A 27,397-nucleotide genomic window follows, 5' to 3' on the forward strand; every position below is an offset into this window, starting at 1 on the left:
TTTATTTCATTCTGCTACCCCAGCTTCCACCCAGACTGGAATCCCAGTGATCTTAGTGACTGTGGTTTCAGCAGAGTTAACATCCGGAAAAGCAATAGAAAAACTCACTGAGGTGAAGCTTTCCAGCTGCAACAGTGAGATAATTTTAGACCTGCTGAAAAATGACTTCTGTTTGTGAAGCGCTAAGGCCAATACTGTTCCGTACAATAACTGGTTAACCTTAAAAAAAAAAAATCCTTGGGTAGGGCACTGAACCTATGCCAGCAATAGTAAGATCAGACACAACAAATTTGAGAAAAAAAATCATCATCCTGGAAAACATAGCACTCTCTCTGCTGTAATCTTTTAATAGCCAGGCTTAAAGTCATAACAGCCACTGTCAATTTGATTTTGCTTTTACTGCAGTGAAGTAAAAATGCTTTTACTTTTCATAAAACATAAAGTATCCTCTTTAATTCTTTCAGTGCAGATAGAAGAAATAACTGAATTCCTGTGGGGCTTTCTGCCTAGATTCCTCCTACATTTAGAAAACAATCCTATTACATATGTTTAATGTAACATTTCTGAATTTTAGCATTTAGCCCAAAAATGTGGGACATCAGGGGAGCTGTTCAGAGTTGAATTACAAAATAGATAGTGCAGCTCTTTAAGGCTTTTACTCTCTAATAAAGCTGTAACTTTCTCCAGTTAGTTATTAACCATTTATCAGTCAGTAATATTTTTTTTCTGTAGAATATTAGTAATATCTTGATTGCTGGTAGACAGTGAAGGGCCTCTTGGAATTTCTATACTAAATGTAATTTTCATTGTATATCCACAGGGCTGTTAAACTCTTCTCTCCTGGCAAGTGAAAAGCATTTTTCAACTTTTCTAAATTTAACTACAAATAGTATAAATCATATCTGTAACCATCAATAGTCAAAGTACTTCAATGAAAAGTGCCTAGGCTTTGTGTTAGGCAAGGCACAATATTAATTGTGGTTATGCCAGCAATGGGGTGGGCTGCTTTGAAACTGCTTTGTTACTACATCATGCTTCAACTAGACACAGTCTTATCCTTTACTTTAGGCAATCTGTTTAACTCACTTCCCCAAAGTATGCTGAGCAAGGTATTATTCCTTAAAATGTATCCTGCCCCAGAACCGAGCCCTGCTGACAGGTCTTTAGTGCAAGGTATACAAAACAATGCGTAGTGCACTGCAAGTTGTACAAAACCAAAATTGTTAATCATGAATACAACAGTGTTACAAATTATTTGGATCTAATCCTGCAAATACTGGCATGTGCTTAGCCAGCAATCTGTTAATTGCAGCAAATACCTCTGTACCTATGTAGCATGTACTTCCTTCTGTGTCTACTAGGCTGGTGGGTAAAAATGTCTCTCGTGAAGCCATTTTGGTTAAATTTAGCGCTTCTGAAATGAAAGATTGATACAAGCAAATAAGTCATGACTATTAGCTTTTGCAACTATCAGCTTTTAGTCACCTCAGGAGCAAGGTTCTTACTACATTTGCTATTTCAGGCCTGAGCAGCCTGTTACAAAAGAAGTGTATCACACCATACGAAGAGAACTGTCATGTCATTCGGTAGGTTTGGGTGTGAACAATCACCAAATGCACCCAACAATTTTGAACCTGCAATTTTTTTGGAGTAAAATCATTTTGTATTAAATACTTTCTCCTTACATAAATGCTTAAAAATACACATCATCTGTATTACAACTGTAGGAAAAACATTTCTCTTGTGTCTCCTTTTATATTAGGTATTGCTGTAGGGAGCAATATCTCAGTTTTGAACAGAAATATTTTGGACTGTTATGAGAAAATAAATGTTAGGCTAAGTTTACAGCCTTGAAAAATAAGAAGTTCTCCTACAAGGACAAAAATGTGATTTTTTATCAGAGGCTCTTTCATACAAGTTGGAAAACAGCGGTACAGCACTGGGAAACAAAACATGATAGATGCCTGAATAAAGACGAGTGGGAAGTACAAAGGTCAGGTCTGGATGTGACCCAGAACCTGAACTGCACTGACCCAATACTTTGCTTCAGCCAGCCACGGATTTGGGGGGGGGGGTAGTATTTTGGTTCTGATGTTTTTGCAAAAACCAGCTCTTGGTCTGGGCTTGGATTTTTTATCACCAGCACCACCACGGCCGCGCTGATACAGGCGCAGCCACGCACCCTGAGCGCGCGTTTCAGGCCCCTCTGCGCTGAAGACGCGCAGCCACCTGCGCGCCGGCGCGCTGCGGGCGCCGCCGCCCGGCCCCCGCCTCCCCGCGCAGCGGGGCGCGGGCGCGGGGCGGCCGCCGAGGGGGCTCTGCCCGAGCCGCCCCCGCGCGGGAGCAGCCCGAGCCGCGGCTCGGAAGGGGTTAAGGCTGTGAGCACCGACACGTTGAGGGGGAGTAGCCAAGACCAAGCAGCAAAAACATCATAGCACATTCCTGGGTAGTCCTCAGCTGCCAGCATCTGATTAAAACCATATCTCTCGCTGTGAGTGGCTAACTAATCTGCAGGCGAGAGTACAACCGAATATTTAACCGGGCCCTCGCTCCCAGCCAGGCTACCGGCTGCAGTCGTCGGATCATGCACGCAGTGGCACGGATCTAGCCCGTAAGTAGCTTTGCAAGCGGGGCTCGGATCTTGCAAAGCCCCCGGGGGCTCCGGGGCGGGCTGTCACCGGGGCAAGGCGAAGGCGGCCCGGGGGCCGGGGAGGCGCCTTTCCCCGGGGACGTGACGCGGGCCGCGGGGCCGGCTCGCAGCGGCGGGGGCTCCTGGCGCTCCCCGCGGCAGCCCTGCGCCCAAGGCCCCGCTTAGGCTGCGCCTCGCTCTTCCTAAGCAGTAAGATCTGCGGCGTTGGCAGTGCGGAGCCGGGGAGGGGGGGGGCAGGAGGTGCTCGGAGCCCGCTGCTGACTGGCAGCCCGGCTGCCCTGGCCGCTGTGCCGTGGGCTCCGCCGCGTCCCGGCTGCGGGAGACGGAAGGGGATGGAGAGAGCAGTAGTGCTCTCCGGGCCGGCGCAGGCAACGTGTCCGGGCTAAGATGGGGTGGAAGCTGCCTGCATCCTGCCCTGGACTCTAACAGCGCCAGCTCCCTGAGGAAGCTTGAGCCCAAAGCAAAATAAACGTGTTTTCGTGTGTGTGAAGAGGAGGGGTTTAAGACAAGAAAATTATGTTTATAAACACTAAACTTTACATAAACATTTGAGATTAAAGAACCTCTCCTCCAGAAGAAGAGGAAGCGGTTAAGATGCAGTGAAGCATGTTGTTTTTTGATAGAGCATCCCTGCCTGAGACACCTTTACCTGCTGGTGAATCTCAAGATATGACTTTTGTTCATAGTAAACAGGTACAGCTAAAGAGTTCCAGGATTAATGGCAGCAAGTCCTCTCTTTTGTCAAAGAAGCTCAAGAGCTTCTCAGCTGGTGAGATTTCAAGCCTCTAATGCTCATCTTATGATGACACTTCAGCTGGGTGTTGTTCCAAGGCAGTGCCTTTGCTCTGAGGAAAAATGCAGGTGTTGTCAGTACAGCTGGACTTCTCGAACAGAGCTTCTCCAGAGGTTGGGTCTAAGATCTCTGCTCCTCAGTGCTCAAGTAATCTCAGCATGCCTTAATAGGGAAGTATAAAAACTTACTGTAAGGTAGGATTAGCTTGAGTATACTTCTGGGGGGAGAGGAGGAAGGGAAGGATTAGCTTGAGTACTTCTTTTTTGGGAGGGGGGAGAAAGGGGTAAGAAATCCTTTTCATTTTCTCTCGATGAGGTTTGTCTTAAAAGGCTGTATTTTAACTCAAAATTCTCCTGTAATTTCTACAAGGGAAGAAAAACAATGTTGCACAAAATGGATCAGCTCTGAGCACATGTAAGCCTAAGGACTTGCATATTACAGCAAGAAATGAGCATAGGTATGCTTAGGGATTGAAACTCCTGTGTAGACAGGCAAAAATCAGATACAGATTCAAGTGAAATAAGGTAATTACAAAGTTATGTATTCTAGCTGGCTGGGAAGTCCTGTCATGCATCAGTAACTTGAAAATATTCTGTGGTATCTGATAAGTCTTCAGATCTGCTTCCATCAGGTGATCACAGGACCTTTTCAGGAGGAATACAAGGCAATAGGTGGCTGACTGGAGGGTCAAAGTAGAGTTCAAAACACATCTCACCTGGCTGTGAAGGGAATTGTCTGGAGGTGTCCTCCATCATGTCTGTTTAAAGAATTTCTGCAGTTGTCTTCAACTCAAATGGCTCTTGATGCATAGTTGAGCTTCTAAAGCTCTCAGGACACTTGGGGAATTTGGTCCAGTCTAAAGCAGTAATTTCTATTAACAGAAACTTACAAGTGTTTGCATCTGAGGGTGGAGATCTAAGTGATGAGTATGATGCAAGTGTTAAATGAGCTTCAGGTGACACCTCAAAGTAGAAGCTTAACTAGCAAGCCTCATGACTTGGAGAGTAGGAAGGTTCAGAGTCAAGTGGAGCTAATTGACAGGTGCTCTGAGCCTTAAATAGAAGAGTTAGTTCTGATAGGGGAACTCTAACAGTGTCTTTCTGTGTAGTCTCACTCCAGATAGTAAGACTGGGAGAATGACAAGTGCTACTCTGCTAGCCTTGTGAGTCATGATAATGCTCTCCTCTCTTGTGCTTTTACTTCAGACGATGCTATTGGCCAAGCACCAGCAGTTGTGCACAGCACCAGCAGTTGGAAGGATGGGCCAGATGCCAAAAATCTGGCATTGGTTTCCTTCTGGGAAGGTAGAGATGGTTATCCACTCTAATATGTGCCTTCTGCTAAGTTTCTAAGTATTGCTATACATCCTGAATATACATCCCACTTCCTCAGTGAGAAGAGTACTGCTTGTTAAAGTACCTGGATAGCTCAATTACTGGAACCAATGAACCAGTGGCTGCTACGATTGTACTTGTGTAAGGCTTTTACTTCATGATTGGATATGGTAAGAAGCATTCTAAATAGATGAATATGATATTAATTGTAGAGGGTGGCAAAAAAAGGCTTTATCTTTATGGGAAAAGCAATTAAATGTACTTAGCCCCAGGGTGAGGGTAATCATGGGCTAGTGTCTGACCAGAATGTTTAGAATTAAAGCTGCAGCCTGAGATGTGTAGTAAATAGTGCATCATATGCCATAGTCATTTCAGGGTTTTTTTCCCTCCTCTCTGTTGAGGCTGTTCTCATCTGCTGAATATCATACTACTGGGACAGCTGGGTGGCCTGTTAGGTTAACCCGGTTCTTGGGAATGCTTGTGGATGGTATTCAGCATAGCTAGTAACATGTAAGCACTTCAAAAGCACAAACTTCCTTTTACAACTAAAGGATAAATTCTGTATCCAGATAAAGTCAGTTTGTTCTGGGAACAGTACTGACAGAGCAATTCTACTTACTTTCTAGGTTCTGTCAAAAGAAATAATGAGGAGATAGAAGGATTATTAGGAGAACCAAGACTCCTGTATATGCAGGGAGGAATGCTAAGAGATCTTAAGCTTCTACTGTGCAACACAAATTGGCAGTAAGCTGCTACTCTCTACCTTATGGCTGATGGACTCTACAGGAATGCAACTTGGAGTTGTTAAAGGATTGGGTAGAATATGGTATCTGAGTACCAGTAAGTGGGCAAAACAAACTGACTAGGAAACTGGTTTTGAGGCTGTACCTGGGTTCAAGGGTCTAAGGGTTATAAAGAAGCTAGATGAAGTATAGCTTACTAGTGGCAGACCTAGTCAATAAACAAGATGTACCAGTTTAAACTGGATTAGCTTGTTCATACAAGCTGGCCAGCTGAGTGCTGAACAAAGCATCTTCCCCTGTCTAATTCTTGTCAGCCTAGGTCAATGGGGGCATAGACCATTCCAGTTTCAGCTTTACTGAAGGGTTGTGCCTTGCATATGCTATGGCAGGCTTGAGGGTTAAGTTCCTCAGTTGCAATGTCCTGCAGACTTTTTTTATTTATTTTTTTAAAAAAAAAACTTATAATAAAGCACTGTAGCTGGTGTATGTCACCTTAAATCACAAAGCTTTCCCAACGCTGAGGGCAGTTAAGGACAACTTGTTGGCCCTGGAGCTGAATTTCCTGCCTCTGCTAGTTCATGTTGCATCCTTAAGCATTGAGATGGGGGGGGGGGGGAAGTGAAATATTTGAGGATTATCTCTTTAAGAGAGCAACTAGGTCAGGGAGACAGGATACCAGACCTTTACCTTTACCCTGGTGTTCAGGAGGCTTTGACATTGTCAACTGGCAACTTGCTCCTCTAGCAGAGTATACTGAACTCTTAATGCCAAGTCTCTTCCTGCGAAAATTCCATAACACTCCTCTCTTGTAGCTTAAACACATAAAGATGAGGCTTCCTCCCTGGAGAGGAACAGGATGAGTAGTGAACACTGAGGATATAGCATTAATGTTGCACATCTAGCTTGCAGAGTAACTTTCGTGCTCCTACTAAACAGGAATATTTGTGCTTTAAAGGAGGGCACAAACACTGCTATGGAAGTAACTTTCTAGCACTTTAAATGCTAGATCTATATGCAGACATCCAGCCTGGCCTGTGAAAAGGTGAACTCCAGAGCAGGATGGAAGGCTGACATCTGGTCTTGTCCTTGCACCTTCTGATGGCAATCAGACATCTTATAATCTGACACGAAGATCTCCATTCATCTGAAGAACTGGAAAGTTAGGGGAAGCCTTTTGAGAATTACTTCAGAATTTGGGTTTAGGAGCAATGTAAATTTCCTGTAGTGTAAATCAGAAAGGCATGTGTATGTACAGCTACCTACAGGCAAACTGACTGCAAAATAGTCATTTTGCAGTAGAGACCTGCCTACCAGTTCAGTAAGACAGCTACTGAACAAGCTGCTGTGTAGTCTTGAACATTGCATGTTTAGGTTTTTTTAACCTCTAGTGTAGATCTTTCTGCACATCCTGCATAGATTCCATAGAATCAGTAAGGTTGGAAGGGACCTCTGGAGATCATCTAGTCCAACCTGCCTGCTCAGCAGGGTCACCTAAAGCATGTTAGACAGGGCTGCATCCAGGCAGGCCTTGAAGATCTCCAGAGAAGGAGACTCCACAACCTCTCTGGGCAACCTGTGCCAGGGCTCCGTCACTCTCACAGGGAAGAAATTCCCCCTCACGGTCAGGCAGAACTTCCTGTGCTTCAATTTCTGCCCATTGCCTCTTGTCCCGTCACACAGGACAACTGAAAAGATCCCCCCTCGGTCTTCTCTTCCCCAGGCTGAACAGGCCCAGCTCTCATAGCCTGAGCATAGGTCTCTCTGAATGGCAGCACACCTCTTGCTTAGTTATCCATTGCCTCTTTTGTTGCATACACAAGTGAGGCTTGTAATGACTAATCTCTTGAAGGTAAGAGTAACCCTTGTAACAAGCAGTGTGCTTCATACTAATGAACTGAGGACTCATACTACTAAACTGAGCACTGAATCTTCTGTGGAATTTACCTTTATAAGGCACAGACTCATCTGTCTTTCAATAGTGTGCCAGGAACACAACTCACACTTGCTGCATGAGTCAGTCATCACTCTTGTGTCCAATGACTGCTACAACAGCTCACGTAACCAAAGGTTAGCAGTAGCCGGGGGGAGGTTTTATTTGAAATATCACTGAAATTAACGCTTAAGGACAGGTTTCTGGCAGTTCGTGGGATCATCAGGCTGGGTAAGCACTTTCTGGATAAAAAGATTGCAGTAGTTGACCCTATGGTGATGACTGATCTTAAGCTGCATGAACTGAAAAATACAAGTAATTCCTGTTTCTCATGCAGATACACTTGTGAACAGGTAGAGAGAACACTTATAATTCAACATAAACTATGCAGAGCATGTGCAATCTCTCCCAGTTCAGCTTGCACACACCCAAACTGCAAAGAGGGATAACTCTGCCAGCACTGGACAGTTAACAACATGCAGCTGAAATAACCTATGATAACAGCTTCAATGTGTCAAGCTTCTGCCCTGAAGACGGAGATGAAGAGCACAGCTATTGGCAAGAGTCCTTGGCCGTGCTAATTAGTAAGAAGATCAGAAACAGTCCTCCTAGGCAGGAAAGCTAGGAGTACAGTTGGAATTGTGGTGTTCATTGCTGCATTGGTCAAAAACTTTTGCTTCTGGGTTGCTTGGTATGTCCAGTGAGTCTTGACAAATAGTATTGATAGAAAAACTGAGTGGTAAGCACTAGAGGCACCTAGGCTGAGATTCCCCTCCTTGTGAGTAGACAGGTGATGCTTTCCTGAGTAATAGTTTGAATAGACAACTGAATCCTGTCTCGGTAGTCTGACTTGCAGGGCTTCAGCACTGGAAACTGAGATTAGTAGCATAAAGGAGTGCTGCTCACATATTGAAAAGCATGCACTTTCTCTAGAAGATTGATATGAGGAAACTTGTTGTGGAAGCTTTCTTGTAGGAACTGCAGAAGAAGGCTAGTGGACCTCGTGTAAGTGTATGATGTAAGAATAAGCAATAATTATCAACAAAATAGATCTGTAAGAAAAGAGTTCAATCTTTCCAAAAGAAGAGTCTAGTTAACTTAATGGCATTGCTGATATTAAGAGTGAGGGGTTTGTTAATCTGTGGAATGGACTAATAGGTTAGGACACTAAATGCTGAGCATGGGGGTTGGGAAGATTACAGTATGAACTGTGGCAAGATATTGCAGGGTTCCCAGAACAAGTCTTCAGCTATCTCAGCTGAAGACTTTTTGTCTAAACTTCAATGCCCAAGGATGTCCAGAGACCCAGCAAGCCTGTCTAAAGGATTATGACAGTGCTAGTTCTCTCCATCTTGAGATGAAGTTTTCTGTGGGCCAGAGGGCAATAGCTTATGAAGAACACTCTAAAAGAAGCAAGAAAAGTACAGTCCTTACCAAGTTATACCACAGCAAATTGTTAATCAAATATGTCTCAGTATCTGGTCATGAGTCCCACTGATACTTCTACATCTATTCTAGGTATACTAGTACACTGGTCCTGTAGCAATTGGAAAAGAAACCCAATAGAGCCTACTACTATGGTAGCTGGATTAAGAAGTCACCAACTATCTGATCAGTAGTGATGTTCTCAGATATGGTACTATGGCAAAAAGTACCAGTCTGATTGCATCACTTGAACTGAAGTGGTTGCTCAGTTCCGGCTGCTAACTTAGTATTTTCTTCACTGTAATTCTAGTGATCCAAGTATGGAGAAGATGGTTCTCGGAATTTTAAGTTTTTAGGTTCTTGCTTAAAACTATACAGTACAGGAGGCTAATGCACTGATACCATGAGAACAGACTATTCTGTTCAGCTGTTGAAATATCATTTCAGTGTATCTGCCAGTTGTTAAGATGTCTGGGTAGAGGTTCACAGGCAAGATCCTGCACCAACAGTGGTGCTTGCTAATGTGTGTAGCTGACATGCCTCATTAGCTTATTAAAAATCTTATCTACCTTGCAGTAAGAGCTGGAGGGAAGGGAGCAGCATGAGGAAGGTATTCCCTGAGACATCTATTACCACACTTCTGTCCCACTAAGCAGATGAACTATCAGTAATAAGAAAGAGGGAAGGCAATATTCAACAGCCTTGATCACATACAGCTTGTCCAATTCTGCAGTAAGTACAGCTGTAGCTGTAGCTTATTCTACAAGGGAACTGTTGGTAAAAGAGCCCTTGACACAGGGCTGTCTTAACACCTCTGTAAAGTATTGATCTGTTCTCCTCTAAGTGAGATGACACAACATTGAACAGGGCTTAAAGCATGCTGCATGAAAGAAGCAGGAAATATAATGGATAGGGGAAGGAAAGGAATATCTGAGCAGGTACCTAAGTCAAGTCTTATTAATCTATAAATACTCTAGGTTAGGCCAGACAGTTGTCCTGTTGGTGTTGGGGCCTAGCCAAGCAAATAAATTTGTTCTTAAAAGAAAAAATCAAGTACCTATGGTCAAAACTAAGCAGCTGAACAGATTTTTGATTTTTAGACTAAAACCACTGACCTTGGCCTCCCTCCTTGCAAAGAACTGCAGAAGAAACTGAATAGTGGGTATGTTGCAAGTCTAGACCTTATTCTGAGGGGATGATTGATAGCTTCCCCTGTCAGACAAGCTAGGCTAATGTCCCTTGCTCTCTTACAAGACTAAATGTAAGGCACTTGAGTTAGACTTGGCAGCACAGGAGCCTGTATTTTGTTAATCTTCTGGCAAGTGATGCCATTCTTGCATTCCAGACATGGCATAACTGTAGAGAAATAGTACCCAAGCTGTCTATGAACTCTCTTCAAGCAGATACTTGTTACTTCTCAATGTGAACAATACATAATGAATATAACCCTACCTGGGTATGGTTAGGCTAATAGCTTTCATCTGTGTTACCTGTTGGCTAGGCTAGATCCTAACAGACTAATCTGGTTGTTTTCAGCAGAGAAAGCAAACTAATAGTACTGTTTGCATTAGATAGGAAATTCTAGTTACTTGCTATCTAAATCATAGTAACCTTGTGTTTAATATATTAGACTTATTCATAGGCTCTTGTATACTGTTAGATGGTGTAGAGTTATGGCTGTTTTTGTAATGGAACAAAACATATTTTAAGTGTTTTAATAGTGCCACTCAGGGCACTACCAGCACAGCAAGAGCAAAGCAGAATGTGATACATCCATATCTAACAAATGGGAGGAGTGGCTGATACACCTGAGGGCTGTGCTGCCATTCGGAGAGACCTGGGCAGGCTGGAGAGCTGGGCAGAGAGGAACCTCATGAGGTTCAACAAGGGCAAGAGCCGAGTCCTGCACCTAGGGAGAAATAACCACAGGCACCAGTACAAGCTGGGGGCTGACCTTCTGGAGAACAGCTCTGCAGAGAAGGGCCTGGGAGTGCTGGTGGGTGACAAGTGGACCATGAGCCAGCAATGTGCCCTTGTGGCCAGGAAGGCCAATGGTCTCCTGGGGCGCATTAGGAAGACTGTTGCCAGCAGGTGATCCTGCAAGGGAGGTGATCCTGCCCCTCTCCTCAGCCCTGGGGAGGTCACACCTTGAGGACTGTGTCCAGTTCTGGGCTCCCCAGTACTGGGGAGCCAGGGAGCTACTGGAGGGAGTCCAGCATAGGGCTATAAAGATGATCAGAGGGCTGGAGCACCTGCCCTATGAGGAACGGCTGCGAGCGCTGGGCCTCTTCAGCCTGGGCAAGAGAAGGCTGAGGGGGGATCTTATCAATGTGTACAAGTACCTGAAGGGAGGGTGTCCAGGGGACAGGGACAAACTCTTTTTGATTGTCCTGTGTGACGGGACAAGAGGCAATGGGCAGAAACTGAAGCACAGGAAGTTCTGCCTGACCGTGAGGGGGAATTTCTTCCCTGTGAGAGTGACGGAGCCCTGGCACAGGTTGCCCAGAGAGGCTGTGGAGTCTCCTTCTCTGGAGATCTTCAAGGCCTGCCTGGATGCAACCCTGTCTACCATGCTTTTGGTGACCCTGCTGAGCAGGGAGGTTGGACTAGATGATCTCTGGAGGTCCCTTCCAACCTTACTGAATCTATGATTCTATGAAATCTCTGTGCATAGCTGTGACTATAGGTCCGTCATACAGGGGCTCACATGAATGCACTATTTTTCTTTAACAAGTAGAATCCTGCTAGGCAGGATTGTCCATTATTGGTAAATATATCTGGCTTCTAGCTTTGACTCTTGCTATGCATTTTTGTGTATTGCTGTCAGCCTGCATAGTCTTATCTCCTGTGTGCAAAATTGAAGTCTTGAAATATGCTCACTTGAGTGGAGAGCTTGTTTATCAACCTCCTGAAGACAATTCTTCTGTTGAATTTAATGGCTAGAGATGTTTCCTGGGATGCATTCTGCAAGTCCTGATACAAGCTTCTAGTTAGAAGAACATGACTAACCCTTCAAAGGAAGGGGAAAAGAAAAATGGGCTGGGGGAAGTGTGTTCAACAGTGTTGTTGCTATGCTTCCGGTTACTACTTATTCCCAACAGGATATATTGGATTTGGCAGTAAAAGCTACTCTTATCCTCTCCTGGCCTCTCAGATTCTAATTTGAGGTTAATATTTACATGCAATAACTCTTTAAGCTGAATCATGTACTTGCAGTATCAAGGGACAAAGAAGGAGCACAAGCTGTGAAAAGGACAAAGTATTGGACTGCTGAGCAGATGTTTAGTTTATCATCTCTCTTGGCTCTGACTTCTCAGTGTTTCTAACCTCTTCTCACACAAGCTTTCATCAATATTAAGGCAGTTATTTTTGTCTGCTGTGACAGATGAGGAAAAAGCATTTCTGTTGGGAGAAGATTGTCTAGCTTTTAAATCTCATAACAGATTACAGCCATAATGAAGATTCTCAATCCCTTTTGCAACTACACAGAACTAAAATCTGACTATTGGGGTAGGCAACACTCTGGTGCATTTGCCTCAAATGAGGGAGATCAAATGCTATTCAGCTCAACTATGTGGAATGTGCTTCAGTCCTTTGTAAGAAACTGGTATTTCAAGGATGTCTTGTCACTGGCAATAGCCTTCCTTGTAGGGAGTTTACAGAATTCTTAAGCATCAAAAGCAGAGTCTGCCTGAAGTGTTAAGACCAACTTTCCAAGGGTAAATGTGTGGAAACTTCCACGCTAATACTTGAATGAACTGTTGCCTGACTGAAAAGAATAGATTATTTCAAGCCCTCTACATAAAGGCCTTCAACTATGAAGTTGTTACTTTCTTAAGGACTGACGAGTGCTCGCTCTTCACAAAATTATGCCTATAGGAAAGAAGGAAGGTGGCCAACAATGGTCTGTTAACAATACCTTTCTGGAGTAAAATGAAATATAAATGGGTGAGCAAAATATGGTGCATATCTACTGATAGACTATTCTCCCAGGATAGTAACATCAAGGGGAAACCTGCAGTTTAAGACTTCAGAGATAATGCGTTTAGCCTAGTGATTAAAATGGACCATACAACTGTGGAGTGAGTAGTGGACTAATAAAGGTAGACTTATCTGTATGGAGAAGATTCAAAAGATATTACGTAGCAGTTTAAAGACATAATTGCTGTGGGAAAGATCTTGCTTTTGGCTATCCCAGTATTAACTGAAGGCAGAACTGTCTTTGAGCTAAAGCACTTGCATACAGTGCTGGCTGGCTTTCTTTACAGATACACCCAAATTCTGAGTTTAACAGAAAAGTTCTGGTCTCATTTCCTTACTTGGACTGTGGGAATAAGGTAGCACTAAGAGACTGAGTACTGCAAAAGGAAGCCTCCAAACAAGAATGAGAACTGTAAACATAAATTTGGCTTATGTGGTCTACATGTTATTTATATGCATCTATGCAAGTAACCAAAATGAAGTTGTGTGTGGCAAAAACCTTGTGCTCTAACATGCTGTAACTTAGACCTAAGGCATAAATCTAGTTTTAGTTGTAGCTGAGGCTCCAGTAGTCCAAAGCAGACTAGATTACTGCTCACTCAAGCTACAGGGATTTTTTTAAGTGAAAATTTAAAGCAAAGCCTGAGGGGATCATATGCTAGTCTTGACTACTTCTTACATCTTAACTAAACGGTCACTTAAAATATTAACATGGATTAAAGCAGCTTTTGCCTATCCCAGCATTCTTATACCTTTGGGGCAAGGGGCTTACCTGCTAGACTGATTCTTAAAGCTATTGAGCCCCTCAAAGGTATAAGACCTGTTAGGCCACAACAGTCATTTATCAGGAGAGATGAGCTTTGCTAGATCTAAGATTTAAAAAATAGGAAGGAGTGTGTCCTGTAAACAAACTGGCTAGAAGATTTTCAGGTTTTCTCAGATGGAAGTATTAATGTGAGAATAGTTGAATCCTTGCAAATACTCCCTGTCTAGCTGTGGAGAAGCTGACACTTCTGTGTATCCCTGCCACTGTCTTTCACCTCAGTTCTGTGCTGTGTGGTTCCAAGCAAATAAATAAATGGTCTGGATTCCGCAGATACAAGTGAATAGAGTTTAAAGATGGCAACCTGAAGTTCTGCTGCTTCAGTTGTCGAGGTGAGGTCCTGCTTGTGCATATTTGGCCCTTTCAAGGATATCTGTTTGTATTTAAAGTAAAACTGAGATGCACTCATCTCGTTGTATATAGTCACAGTAAGTAACTCCCTCATCTACATCATCGAAGCAGGATCACTTGCAGGCAGAGCTTAAGATGTCGTTGTTGCTGCTGCTTTCCAGAATGAAGCTGGACAGAACACCTTGGAGAACATGTTTTAGCTCCATTTGTGTCCAGTCCATCTGCATCCATTTTCCTAAAGAAGTAACCTTTCAGATGGGAGTAGGTAAACAACTACTAAATCAGCCATAATTCTGCTTTTTCTTCCTCTCTATTTCTAAATAAATGCAGTGAAGAGGAGTCATAGTAGTCCACTATGCCTTTTAACTTAGTGAGGTGTGTTTGGGATTTTCTTTTTTGGGGGGGAAGAGAGGGAAATTGAAAGACTTTTAAGATTATTTTGGATCACTTGTTCAAAACAGTTGAATTTCTTTCCTGGAATAGATTTCTGGCTTGCAGCCTAAGGTATTTCTCTGCTTTTACATATTTAGAGTTCTTACTTTCCATTATTTACAGAAGCATGAATAAGACTTAATGGTTTCTTTACAGTATTCTGGTATCATCTTCATGAGTGTTTTAGAATGGATCCTAGCAAATGTTTCTTGCATTCTTCATCATACTGAGTCACTGCTGGCAATGCTGAAGGAGAATATAGCAAAATTCCTGAGGGGCCATAAATACTTTAAAGGGTTAAAAATAAAAGCTTGACAGATTTGAACACAATAATGCAAGTACAGCCTGTAGATGTAGGTCAGTGATCTACTGATAAAGTATTACTGAGTGAGGGTTCATCACCTAGTGGCCATAACATCATGGTCTTTGTAGCATGAGAAGAATGATCATTGATTCACTCTTTCTATATGATCTACTGCTAAAACTTTCAGGCTTCAGTAGGCTTCATTACTCAGCAAAAATGGACTAACAGGTCTAACAACTTTTTTTTTAAGGTTAAAATATTATGCCTGCCTACTGATTGCTATTTGGATTTAAACCACAGCAAGCATAGCTGACCACCATTTCACCATGTCTACTGAAGCTGAAACTACTGCTATTAGCAGCCAGCCTGAGCAGCAGGCTCCACTAAAAGCACAACCCTCAAAGAAGGAAAAGAAGAAAGGTAAGGAACCTGTTTAAGGAGATCTTTACTAGAAGAATTATTCTTCCTGCACTTGCCTAAAACTGTCTCATTATATAGTGAAAATAACCCTGAGGTTTCAAGCTGACTGAAGGAATGAGTAAACAAGCTAGTAAAATCTAACTGGAAGACAGGCTTTAACCTTGAAAGCTTTTCCTAGGTTTTAGTTCTCAAGATTCTTGTGGTAGTAGTCCTGCTCAGTGAATGAGTCATTAACAAGCCATTGAGATGGAGAAAATGAAAGGTTTCTGATAAGGCTCCTCCTCTCCCAAGACCATCCAGGTAGTTATTGGTCTGAACCTATGTTCAGAGACTCTTGCCCTTTCTCCCCAAGAGGGAGTGAGGTGGGCCATGCTGCACATAAATTTGAATGTATGTTCAGAGAAGCTAGAGAACTCAGTTGATGAGACTGAAGATCAGATGGTAGATTTCAGATAGCTTAGGTCATGTAAACATCTCAGTACAGAAAATGTAGGTATGCCGTCTGAATGCAGTGAGTATACAGAGATGAAAATGAAGCAATTCTGAAAGGTAGAAAGAACATGGGAATTGCAAATAAAGCTAAAATCCTGAGTGATTGAGATGGAGATGCTGAACTTGTAGAGCTTACAACTTGATGGAAAATTTTAGCATAGGGATTAGCTAAATTGATACAGGCTAAGAAGAGATGTGACCAAACTAGAGCAACTAGATGATCAGTAGATGTGACCAACTAGAGACTGACATCTGAAAGATTTATTCAACATTCAGTACAGGCATAAGAAGTACTACTTTTGATTAGTGTTGTTACCTAGTGATCATACCTACTTGACTGTTCTCTATAAAAACAAGTCTTCTGCCCATCATGTGACAAATGCTTGTCCTAAAGTCCCCAAATATTAAGCACTGGACTCCACTCTGAACAGAGGCTGAATTCTGTAAGAGCATTGTGACTTTAAAGGATTAAAAAAAATTACCTCAGTGCGTACGCACTGTTGGAAGCTCTAAGATTAGGGTAAGTTATGGTCGAGATACAGTTTTAAATACATACTAATAGCTGGTGGTTTGAGTTTTTTTTTTCTTTTTATAAAAACAAAAAACACTTCTCAAAGCCACAACATAAACTTCTTTTTAAATTTTTCTCTATCTCCAGGGTCAGAAAAGACAGATGAATCTCTCTTGGCTAGATTCAAAGGTGATGGTGTAAGATACAAAGCTAAACTAATTGGCATTGATGATGTCCCAGAAGCAAGAGGAGACAAAATGAGTCAGGATTCAATGATGAAACTAAAGGTAAAGGCTTGAGCTGGTAATGCAGGGAACACGTTCTGTTCAGCCTCCAGAAATCAGATCAAATGGTCACTTTGCCAAAACTGCAAATATGGTTTAACGGTAACAGCAGGAAATAACAGCACTACCCTAAAAAGAAGCTGTTTCCAAATCTGTAACCCCTTGCTCAAAGGACAGTGGCCTTAGAGAGGCATGATGAGCTTTATTTACTATCTTGGAAATGCTCCATAATGACAGATCTCTTGTTATCCTTCATACTGGATGTCAAAGTGTGGACTTGATCACACTTGGATTTTTACATGGGGGAATGGAGAAATCTCTGCAATTTCATAGAAGAACACAAAGCACAAGCTGATATACTGTGGCAATGGTGACACTTGGTGATAAATCGTAAATCACAGCAATGAAAATTATACTTTTGGAAAGCAAGATTCTCGCAAAGCTTCAATCAGGTCAGGAAGCTGCACTGACCAGGTAAGGATGCTGCTACTGCAGCAGTTTTGTGAACTGAGATAGGGAACTTTTAAAGCTCTTAAACGTTAACAAAGGAAAATGAAAATCTGGTTCTTCTAACCCAGTCAGGCCTGTTGCAAGAGTAACGTTATTCTAATGGCAGTCATGCAGGGGTACTGGAATAGCACTAATACACAGTATGAGTTCATGAGAAATGCTAAGGAAGCAAGCTAAAGCACAAAATCTAATAGAACTCTCATCAGTACTTCAATGTTGGTTCTCCTCAGGGAATGGCAGTGGCAGCCCGTTCCCAAGGTCAACACAAACAGAAGATCTGGGTGAACATCTCTCTGTCTGGTATCAAGATAATAGATGAGAAAACTGGGGTAAGAAATGACTCCATTATCTTAATGTGCCTTACAAAGTGAGAAACTTCAGAGTTAGACCAATCTGAACTAGACTGCCTAATGGCATCATGGAGGCCAGCCCTCTATAAGACTCTGCAAGTGGAATAGGCTGTAATGTGACTGTCTTTCTGGCAGGAGACTCCAACATCATATTGTGGTTTGTCAAAAACTGAAAATTTAGTCTTAAACTGGAAGCATTCGATAATCTTTTTTATCTCTACTATAGAGAAGGGCAGTTAGTGTTTTCTGCAGTTCAGGCGGATTTTTTTTTTTTTTTTCCTGATTGTAGGTCATAGAGCACGAGCATCCAGTGAACAAGATCTCCTTTATTGCTCGAGATGTAACAGACAATCGTGCCTTTGGCTATATTTGTGGAGGAGAAGGCCAACACCAGTTTTTTGCCATAAAAACAGCACAACAGGTATGAACCTAAGGCCCTTCTCATTTGCTGTAGCACAAACGCTTAACATCTGATAAGTGTCTAGAATTTTAATGGTAGCCCTACAAGACATAGAGTATCAGCACAGATAGATCAGTCCTTTCTCTAGAGAAGGACAACAGGCATTGACTGTACAGCAGTGGCTTTCACCTTGTTCAGCTTAATCTTTGTAGTCCGGAATAAAAACACTTAGGTGGCCTTGCTTTTTCTGATTAATCTTGCTGAACTTGTCCATCTACCATAGAAGTCATTAGTGGAACTACTGTCATGGCTTCCTGTGGCCTGGTGTAGTCAATGAGAATGCTAATTCCCAAGTCAAACATCAACACATTCATTCAACATTTATAGGAGGGAGCACTGGTGGTAACTCTGCTAACGTAGGTTTCATGATGCTTTTTCTCTGGCAACAATGAAAATCAATGCTAACTCCACTGCAGTAGTGCTTTTAGGACCAATGGATGACATGTCTCATCCTCCTAGAGTTATTTCTTTGAGAGGGATACTGATCCTATTGTGATGGGCTTCCTCCAATATAGGAATCTTGTATGCAGGATTTTAAAGCTTCTTTTTATAAAAGGGGAAGCTGAACATAAGCAATACTGTAAATATTTCTCCAGGTTCAATGTTAGGGGGATGACAAACTGGAACTTTTCTAGTGAGATTCACACCAAAAAGTGTGGATACCCTTTGCATTTTGGGGGAAATATGCCTCTAGTAAACTCTAATCCTATGAAGCCTTACACTGCATGCTTTTAGTGTTTTTTTTTTTTTTTTTTTTTTTTGGGGGGGGGGGGGGAGGTGATGGGGGGAAGGCAGTTAATAATAATAACAGCTAGGCTTAACAGAAGGTACAGTAACTCTTCCTGAGGAGCTGGTAACTGTTCTAGGCCTGTTGTGCCTCACTATCTATGGACACTGCATGGTCTCTTCTGTGCAGACACTATATGGCCCTTTAGACTCTTGGCTTTCTTAGTATCTCAACCTTACTGTTGCACCACTTAGGCAAACTTGGCTAATAGGACTTCTACTGAAGCAAGTTGCAGAATAGTACATGGCCTAAAATCTTTTTTCTGTCTACCTAGGCTGAGCCTTTAGTTGTTGATCTTAAAGACCTCTTCCAGCTAATATATAATATGAAGAAAAAGGAGGAGGAAGACAAGAAAAAGGCAAGTAAAACTTTGCAAACTAATATATCTTGTATAAAAGTAAAGCCTGTTGCAGCTCTGACTTGGCTTGTGGGCTCTTGTGAGACTTGACTTTGAAGTTTCTATATCTAGAGCTGGGATTGTTTGAGGCCAGTGATTAGTAGCTCTAATATCAACAGTTTGAAGACCCTGTGTATATGGTAAGCTATCTAAAGCAAAAGGCTCACAATATTCTGCTTGACGTAGATGCTAAAATCCTCTTTTCCTCTCCAGAGTGAAGAAGTCAGTAAGACTGAGGTAAGTTGAACTTCAGCTTAGCTTCACTTGAAAATGTATGATGCTGTGATACAGCTAGTTTTGATTTCTCTATGCTGCTATTGTATAGAGGCAATATTAAATGCCCAACTCCACTGGAAATAGAAGTAAAAGGGATCTGTAGAATTAATAGAGCAGTGATCTCCCATATTTGCTTTCTGTATCACTTGTTCCTGTAAGCCTGAAAGTTCTTTGCTTAAGGCAAGTTTTGGTGTTCCTCTCATCACTGACACTGTCCTCCTATTCCAGAATGGTAATGAAGCACTACCTGCTGATCAAGCTGACAAACTGAAACTGGTAGGTGAAATTGTAGAGCTTTATGTTGATATCATTAAGGAGTTCTTAATTCACCATCCCCACATTAGGTGGGAAATGCACTATTTGTTGGCAGTAGACCTGCCTAATGCTTAATTCTTGCTCATGCAAGAGCAGATGCAAATCCTTTCAATATTTCTGGTTTCAAGGGAGTTGATCAGATGGACTTGTTTGGGGATATGTCCACGCCTCCTGATGTGAGCAGTCCCACAGTAAGTAGAGTCTAGATAAACTGTCTTAAAGTTTCCCCAAAGAAAAGATGGTCCTAATGCTAAGATCTGTTTCATTTTGTTAGTCCTGACTTTTGATCTCATCAAGACATTTGCCTAGCTATAATCAGTGTATTTGTATCTCAGAGCTATAATAGTATCTACTGACTAGAGTAGCTAATATCACTCTTCACTTATCCATCAGTTTACTTGAGACTAATTGGCAGAGAGACAATTCTCTATTGATAGTCAGGTGTCTTAAATGTGTACTAGCAGCACATGCCTCTACTGTGAGGCTTATTACAGAAAGCTCGGCTGAAGGCCCTTAAAGTTGAAGCTTGTTTTAAAGGCAATTAAATCCTTACATAAGTCCTTCAAAGTAGACTCCTGGCAAGCCTGATAGTGGCCCTAGATCAAGATGTGGCCTTATTCCATAAAAGCATGAATTTATGACAGCTCAGTGTGACACCAAAAATCCTACTGGCTTACTCCGGCAGTAAAAGCTGTATCACAATCAGTAATGTTGCAATAGGTATCACTCCAAGTGACTCAGTCTTGATGCTTGGTCTACTACATGCTTGGTGGAGAGACAGTTTAACTTTTCCATTCATGAATAGCTTTCTAGTCTTGCTCTAAAGGCAAGAATGTGCTAACTTATGAAGTAACTTTGTCTTATCATGAATTCAGGTTGATACAACAAAGGACTAGAACTCAAATGGGAGTGCTTGACTCCCATTTTGCTTAATTAGGCAAAAGCTTAATTAGTGCTTAATGACTCTCCAGTCTCTAGACTATAAAACAAGGATCTCTTATCAAACTAAATCTTAAAATTGCTGTGTTTTAACATCAAGTTTCTGAAACTGAGTTGAGTTGATGGTGTTTTGCAGTGCCAGTCTGGTATGGCTTGTAAAATGAAGCTTTTTTGTGACTTCCATACTAATCCAGTATTTGCTGTCAGAGTGAAGTATTAAGAGACCAATGTCTCTTCATTTACAGATACTTTTCTTTGAACTTTTGTACTATGAAGCAAGGCATATATAAAACTAACTTTATTTTTCTTTCTGAACAAATAGGAAACTAAAGAGATTCTGTTAGTGGATCTAAACTCTGAAATTGAGACCAAACAGACTTTTACAAAAGAGGATCTCTTCTTGAATGGCATCACAACCTCTCTTCCACAAACAAAGCCACAGCCACCTTTCTTGCCTGAGACTTCTTTTTCTGCCAATCTCAGCTTCTTTCCCACACCTAATCCAGACCCTTTCAGTGATGATCCTTTCACAAAGCCAGACCAATCTGCACAGCCTTCATTTGATTCTCTAGAATCTGCTGATCAGAAGAAGGAAGGTCTGAGTACCTTGACACCAGTGGGTAATGGTGCTTTAAATGGTGATATTGACTACTTTGGTAAACAGTTTGACCAGATTTCTAATAGAACTGGCAAACGAGAAGCACTCACAAGCCAGTGGCCATTTCAAAGTAAACCACCTGCAACAAGAACCACAAATGGGGTACCAGAGAGAGAACAGAATGGCTTCCTTAAAGCCCCATCAAACCTGTTTGTGGAAGGGCCTTCCAAAGGAGTATCTCTGCAGAATGGAGTAAAGCTGGATTCTGAAAGCAATGTCCAGCTCATGTCGCATGAATCTATAACAATTAGCCCACCACCACAAAGTACCAAGCCAGGAAGAGGAAGGAGGTCTGTCAAGGTGAACATTGTTCAAGTAATTAATGGTGAAATGCATGCTCTTAGAGAAGCTGGGTGAAGGAAGCTTTCCTTTCTCCGTGCTATGTAACTGGCTAAGCAGCTTCATAATACAGCTACTTCTCTTCCACCCACCATGCTTTCTCTAACCTCTCTGCAGCCATGATATTTTCTAACCCTTAAGAATGCTTTGTAGTAGCAGTGATCGCTAAATTTATATATATACCTTTTTTTCCCTTAATGCTGCCATACTTCTGTAAAGGTCTGGTAAGTATGCTGCAATGTACAGGGATACTTGATCTAATGCCAGAACTTGTTATGATAGCTGTGTGCCTGCCCACCTGTGGTTCCATGACAATGGAATGCTAGTACTAGTTTACTAAAACCTACGTAGCTTGACAGCATCTGCATCCTGAAGGCAATCTTGACTTGTCTGTCTGTCTAGACAGCAGAAGTAGCTCCAGGTCAGTTGCATTTCCCCTGTACTTAAACAGTGCAAAACTCTTACTAGCCATGACACAACTCGTATGTACCATACACACTGACGCAACTTCAAATATTACAGCTTTATCTCTGCAGGAAATATTGCAGATTGAGCAGAAATGTTCATATGGGAGCCATAGTTATTATGCTAGCAAGTGATTTGGCTAATTTAAGCCTTACTGTTTGACAGTAACTACAAGTTGATGGTAGGTTATGCCTGCTTAATACTGTGTGCATTAATATATGCTCAGACTGAATGGTGAGGCTTGAGACTTGCATACTTGAGCCCTAACAGAATACACTGAAGTTTGCTGCTCTGCAGTAGCTATCACAAAAGCTTGTGTAGCTCCAGACTAAAGTTTTGATCTTGTTAGCAAAGTGCCTGGCCAAGCTCTCTCACAACAGCTTTTCTCTTTCCAGACTGCATCAAGTGACCTGTTTAGTTCAGACTTGTTTGCACCAACTACAGAGAGCCTTGGTTTGACTTCAGTGGCACAGCCAGGACCTGTGCCAACTAGCCCACTGGACCTCTTCAAAGCAAGTCCTACCACAGCACCTCCACTGGCTGGTCTAGGTTAGTTCACAAAGTGAAACTCTTGCTCCAGTCTAATATATCTGTTAATACCAACATAGTGGTTCTAGTTCTTTACTTCATGTACAGTACTTAACCCATGCAGCTTTTGTCTACCCTGGACTGTAAATTCTGAGTAGAACCCTAAACTCTGCTCCCGTAACTGGAACTGAGGTTTTCCTGGCTTAAACTTCAAGGACCGCTTGCTGATTCAATTGCACGAGATTCAAATGTGCCAGGCAAAACTGGTGAGGCCAGGATAACACTGCTGTGGTCTTACAGACTTACCTGGCAGTAATTGTACAGTAGATGCTGTAAGGACTAAATATATTCTTGTCTATCAACCTCAGGTCCATTAAGGACTAAAATGGAGCTCAGTGAAAGGTAGACTTCCCTCCTCCTCCTCCCTGCCAAATGCCTTCACTTTAAGTGTAAAGCAACGGGTTTTCTGCCAAGAGTACATACAACATGTCTTGCTGGTACTCACAGTGGAATCAATGCACTTCTGCTTAGAGTTCTCAGGTTGCTGAGTGCTGTGTAACAATCTCCCTCCCAGGTGGCTTGCCAGTAACTTCATCACCATGGAGTGCACAGACCTCTGCCTTCACTCAGGCTGCATCAGTCTTTCCTGGATCTATGATGCCTGCTCAGCCAACAGGATTTACTCAACCACTTGCCTTTGGTACTCAAGCAGTGTCAAGCTGGAACCAGCCAGCATCTTTTGGTCCAGCGCCCTCTCAGTCCCCTGGTCTGTGGGCACAGCCAGCACAAGTTCCATCTACTTCATGGGCACAGCCATCCAATTCTGTAAATCCTTTCCAGAGTAGCGTATTTCCACCTTCAACACTGCCTGCTCAGACACCATCTGTATTGCCTTCCATGTCAACAACTACTAGTCCACCTCAGCCACCACCTAGAACTGCACCTCAGAAGGAGCTATCCAAGAAAGAGAGTGATGCCTTTATTGCTCTGGATCCACTTGGTGATAGAGAGATGAAGGATGTCAAGGAAATGTTCAAAGACTTCCAGCTGACAAAGCCACCTGCAGTACCAGCAAGGAGAGGAGAGCAGCAAAGCCTTTCAGGTGCTTCTGGAGCTTTCGGCAGCTATTTTAGTAGTAAAGTAGGCATTCCTCAAGATAGTACAGATCATGATGACTTGGAAGCTAGCAAGCTGTCTGCCAAAATGACTGGTAAAATCTCTTCTGCTTCTATAACTGCTCAGGGAGTGGGATAGCTGATCACTAGTCTTATCTGATAATAACCAATAAATCATTTGGTCCTGAAATGGAGTATTCAAGGGTTGTTCCACTTTTAACTTAACCTCCATGGCCAAACACTGACACCTAGTGCCTAAACTACTTGACTAGACTATGCAAACTAACTAGATCTGCACAGTGTTGGAAGTCTAGCATAAACGCACTGAAGTGAAAATAGGACATAAAATTACTGGACTACTCAAAGCAATGTCTAGTAGAGTAGCTTGAGTGTTGCTATACAAACAGAGCTGAGTACTTGTCTGAAAGTGTTTAGTAATGCAGCAGCATGTCTCTTCTATCTAGAACCTCCAAAGCCTGTTCCCCGACAGAGTGCTCTGCCAGCTGATGGCCTGTTTGAAAGTCAACCTAAAACAGACGTTTTCTGCACCTCTGCTGTAAGTAGTAAAAAAGCATACTTTTCCTCATGATAAGGAAGTCTGTGTTTGAGGGCCAGACCTTTTTGGTTTTAGAGGCTACAGAACAAAATACTGTGCATATCTGAGGCTAATATAATCTAGCAGGGCATTACTTGCAAGAAGGCTAACAGAGCATGATTCCATTTGGCTTGGATTTGTAACCAGTTTTCCAAGCTGGGAGGCCCTACTGGGGACTCGCCCACTCCTGAAGGACTGTTGTGAGCCTTTTCTAGAACAGACCATAAAATAACATAATTGTAAACACATTCAAGGTATGCCTTTTGCCTCCACAAAGTAGACTTAAGTGCAATCTACATAGAGCTTTCATTCAACAAATGAAAGGCTCCTACATTTGGCATCCTCCAGGGGAGGAAGTGGCTTAACCACGTAACTCTGTTTGGGGCACAGCATTTGAATGGACGCTCTGGAGCAATTCCAAAATGCTGACTTAAGATATTTAGTATTTGGCTAAAACAGATCTCATAGTGACTATACTGGCTCAACTCCAAATGAGTATTCATTAAGTATACATGGCCTTCCTAACAGATACCTCAGATACCTTGCATCAGACTAATAGATAACTGCTAACATGGCTTCGGACTGCTTTTCTCAGAGTACTATATTTGGTGCTTACATAGATGCTACTCTAGAGTGCCTCCTTTCCAGAAAGCTAGTTCCTGTTCAAAACACTAATACAACCATGTAGAATAAACCTGGTGAAATCTGAAAATGTACTAACAGGCTATGGTCTTTCTCTTAGAAGGAATCTCAAAAACCACCTTCTGGTCTATTTGGTGATCCTTTTGGCAACCCATTTGCATAGATCAGGTAAGTCTTCCACTAATACAACAACCTACCTCATCCTTTGAACTTGATTCAGAAAACTTTTGGCAAAGAGCTGTCTAGACAACTACACTAGCTTAACTTGAATGCCCCTTTGAAGTACTGCAAGCACTTACCCAGTTCCTAAAAACACTTTTCTAGAATACATCTACTCAGACTTGTACAGAGCTTCTTTCTGGATTAAAACTAATCAACATCTCTTTCTTGGAAATAAGGATCTTAAGTTCTTCTATGGACTTAGATTTCAAAGCACTAAGAGGTTTAGATTTTCTTTCACTGAGGAAAGCTACTGAATAAATGTGCTGCACAACTCAAAAGGAACTGACTAAATTCCTTCAGGTATCTATTCAAACATGCTGTTAGCACACATACAGCATATAGTTATCTCCTAAATATTCAGGGTTTATATCCCAAGCGAGAGTAAAAATATAAGTGTAGTTATGAGAGCCTTTGTCACTAGAGACTAATGCAAGTCTGAGAGAGGTGTGTATATTTTTTTTAACTGATGACGAGAGAATATGAACTGCCAAACTAGCAATTTTATTCCTATTCCATATTTCTAAGTCTCTCTCTCTCTCTTTTTTCTTTTTTTCCCTCTCCCCTGAAATACTAGCTTCCAACAGGAGCTAAGTGGTAGTCTTCATCACTTTAGTTTTTTTCTCTTAAAAGCTCTAAGCTTGTTTAAGCAATAAAACTATTACTTCTAACCATCCTAACATAAGTCTTTTTCATCATACTAGGCATACCAGAAAAGGACAAATGGAATAACTGGACCTCTTCTCAATGTGACTTTTCTACTTGTTTCATTTTGCTGTCTGCCACTCTTGCTGCCATTCAACAATGTCTGTAATCTAAAATCCACATCCAGGTGGATTGAAACATGAACCCTGTATGAACATGCTGTGAAGATGATTCAGGGCAAAGCAAGTGGGAAGTTGGACTCATGCTGGACATCCCAGTTCAAATTGGTTGATGGTAATTTTACTTTAGTCTCAGTAGTCTTCAATGGAAGAGCTTAGCAACACTAAGTCATACAGTAGTTTTGTAAACATGGTCACCTCAATTCCTGTTTCTGTAGCACTTACTGTCCTATAATATAGGAACTGAATGTACCTGGGAAAGAAATGCTGCCTTCACATGAGGGAATTGAATTAGTAACTAAAATTCCACATCCTCAACAACTGGGTCAGTTGCATGTTACCACAACAGCAGCCAGTTGTAAAGTTAGGTGGACACTACTCACTTCTAATTGGTGACTGGACGTATGACTTGGTCTCTGAGCCACAAGGAGGTAAATTATGTGGTAGGGAAAAATCCAATTCTCACCTATTCACCAAGTGGTAAAAATAGCACTCTGCTACAAGTGTGTAATAAAATGACTAAACCATGGGGCTGTGGAACTGTGAACAAACTTGGTCCGTAACAGTACTCCTAGGGTCCCATAGTGCTGGAGGTCTATGCTGTGGAGTCAGATGATCTGATGCACATCTTGCAGAGCATCCAGGTAGTCATGGACACTAAAAACTGTCTTGGTGCTAATACGGCTTTTCTTTTTTTCTTTTTTTTCTTTTTTTTTTTTTTTTTTTTTTCTTTAAGGAGGGAAATCTACTCAGATACTTATTGGTTGATTTGTTTTCTCTGTGCCTTAAGGTAGCTTGGCAGACAAATGGAACAAGCAGATAGGCTTCTTGCTTACATTTCAGTGAATGTCCCTGATATGCCTCAGTTTGAGTTGTCACACAATGTAGTGTGGCTTGTTACCAGTATTTTAGAAAACAAAGACAATCATGGCTTCACTCTATGCCTGGATTCTTTGTGAATAGATAAACCACCTCTATGCCATTAATGTGAGGTAGTTCTCCATCCCTTTGAAAGCAGTGTCTTTTCTTGTGAACCTCTTTACTAACAGACCTTTAAATTGGTTGGTTTATAACTGACTGTAACAGCTATTTTCTTGGCCAGTGCTGATGGCTGATGTGGGAGTCTTTCTGTTCATATTAAGTATAAACTTGAAATAGTATTGTTAAATGCCTAAACAGTTGCTGAACTGGAGAGTTATAAAAATCAACTTGAAGACCGCCTTAGTACCCAATTCTAGTCCCAGTCATGCAATTTGTCTTGTATATAAATCTCTTTTGCACTTTCTGTAATGCAAAAAAAGCTATGAATTATTTGTCCCAAACTGGAAATGCAGAAACTTACAGATGTTACACTGTTATAAACTGTAGTATCTCAAGCAATGTTACTTAATGACATTAAAAAGAAGCAACTCTTCATAGCAAATGAATGTAAGCGTGGCTGTTGATTCTGTCCTGCAAAACACAGTCTTGTGGCCTAGCTGACGCTAGGCATTCAGACCCTGCTT

General features: G+C 42.0%; 1 protein-coding gene across 1 annotated transcript; it reads left to right on the top strand.

The window, feature by feature from the left end:
* Nucleotides 1-2,467: 2,467 nt before the first annotated feature.
* Nucleotides 2,468-27,304, top strand: DAB2 (DAB adaptor protein 2). The gene is made up of 14 exons (XM_062599394.1): nucleotides 2,468-2,611; nucleotides 15,017-15,186; nucleotides 16,337-16,476; nucleotides 17,214-17,312; nucleotides 17,623-17,754; nucleotides 18,855-18,977; nucleotides 19,482-19,529; nucleotides 19,697-19,759; nucleotides 20,830-21,465; nucleotides 22,365-22,518; nucleotides 23,072-23,599; nucleotides 24,077-24,168; nucleotides 24,950-25,017; nucleotides 25,773-27,304. Exons 2-13 carry the CDS (start codon nucleotides 15,093-15,095, stop codon nucleotides 25,010-25,012), a joined length of 2,172 nt encoding a protein of 723 aa, XP_062455378.1. The 5' UTR covers nucleotides 2,468-2,611; nucleotides 15,017-15,092; the 3' UTR covers nucleotides 25,013-25,017; nucleotides 25,773-27,304.
* The last annotated feature ends 93 nt before the right edge of the window (nucleotides 27,305-27,397 follow it).

This window comes from Rhea pennata, chromosome Z, assembly GCF_028389875.1.
Source record: "Rhea pennata isolate bPtePen1 chromosome Z, bPtePen1.pri, whole genome shotgun sequence".
Taxonomy (NCBI): domain Eukaryota; kingdom Metazoa; phylum Chordata; class Aves; order Rheiformes; family Rheidae; genus Rhea; species Rhea pennata.

Coding starts and splice junctions, on each gene's coding strand:
- DAB2 (XM_062599394.1), top strand. CDS start 15,093: ATGTCTACTGAAGCTGAAACTACTGCTATTAGCAGCCAGCCTGAGCAG. Junction 15,187..16,336: donor AAAGAAGGAAAAGAAGAAAG/GTAAGGAACCTG, acceptor CTCTATCTCCAG/GGTCAGAAAAGACAGATGAA. Junction 17,755..18,854: donor CCATAAAAACAGCACAACAG/GTATGAACCTAA, acceptor CTGTCTACCTAG/GCTGAGCCTTTAGTTGTTGA.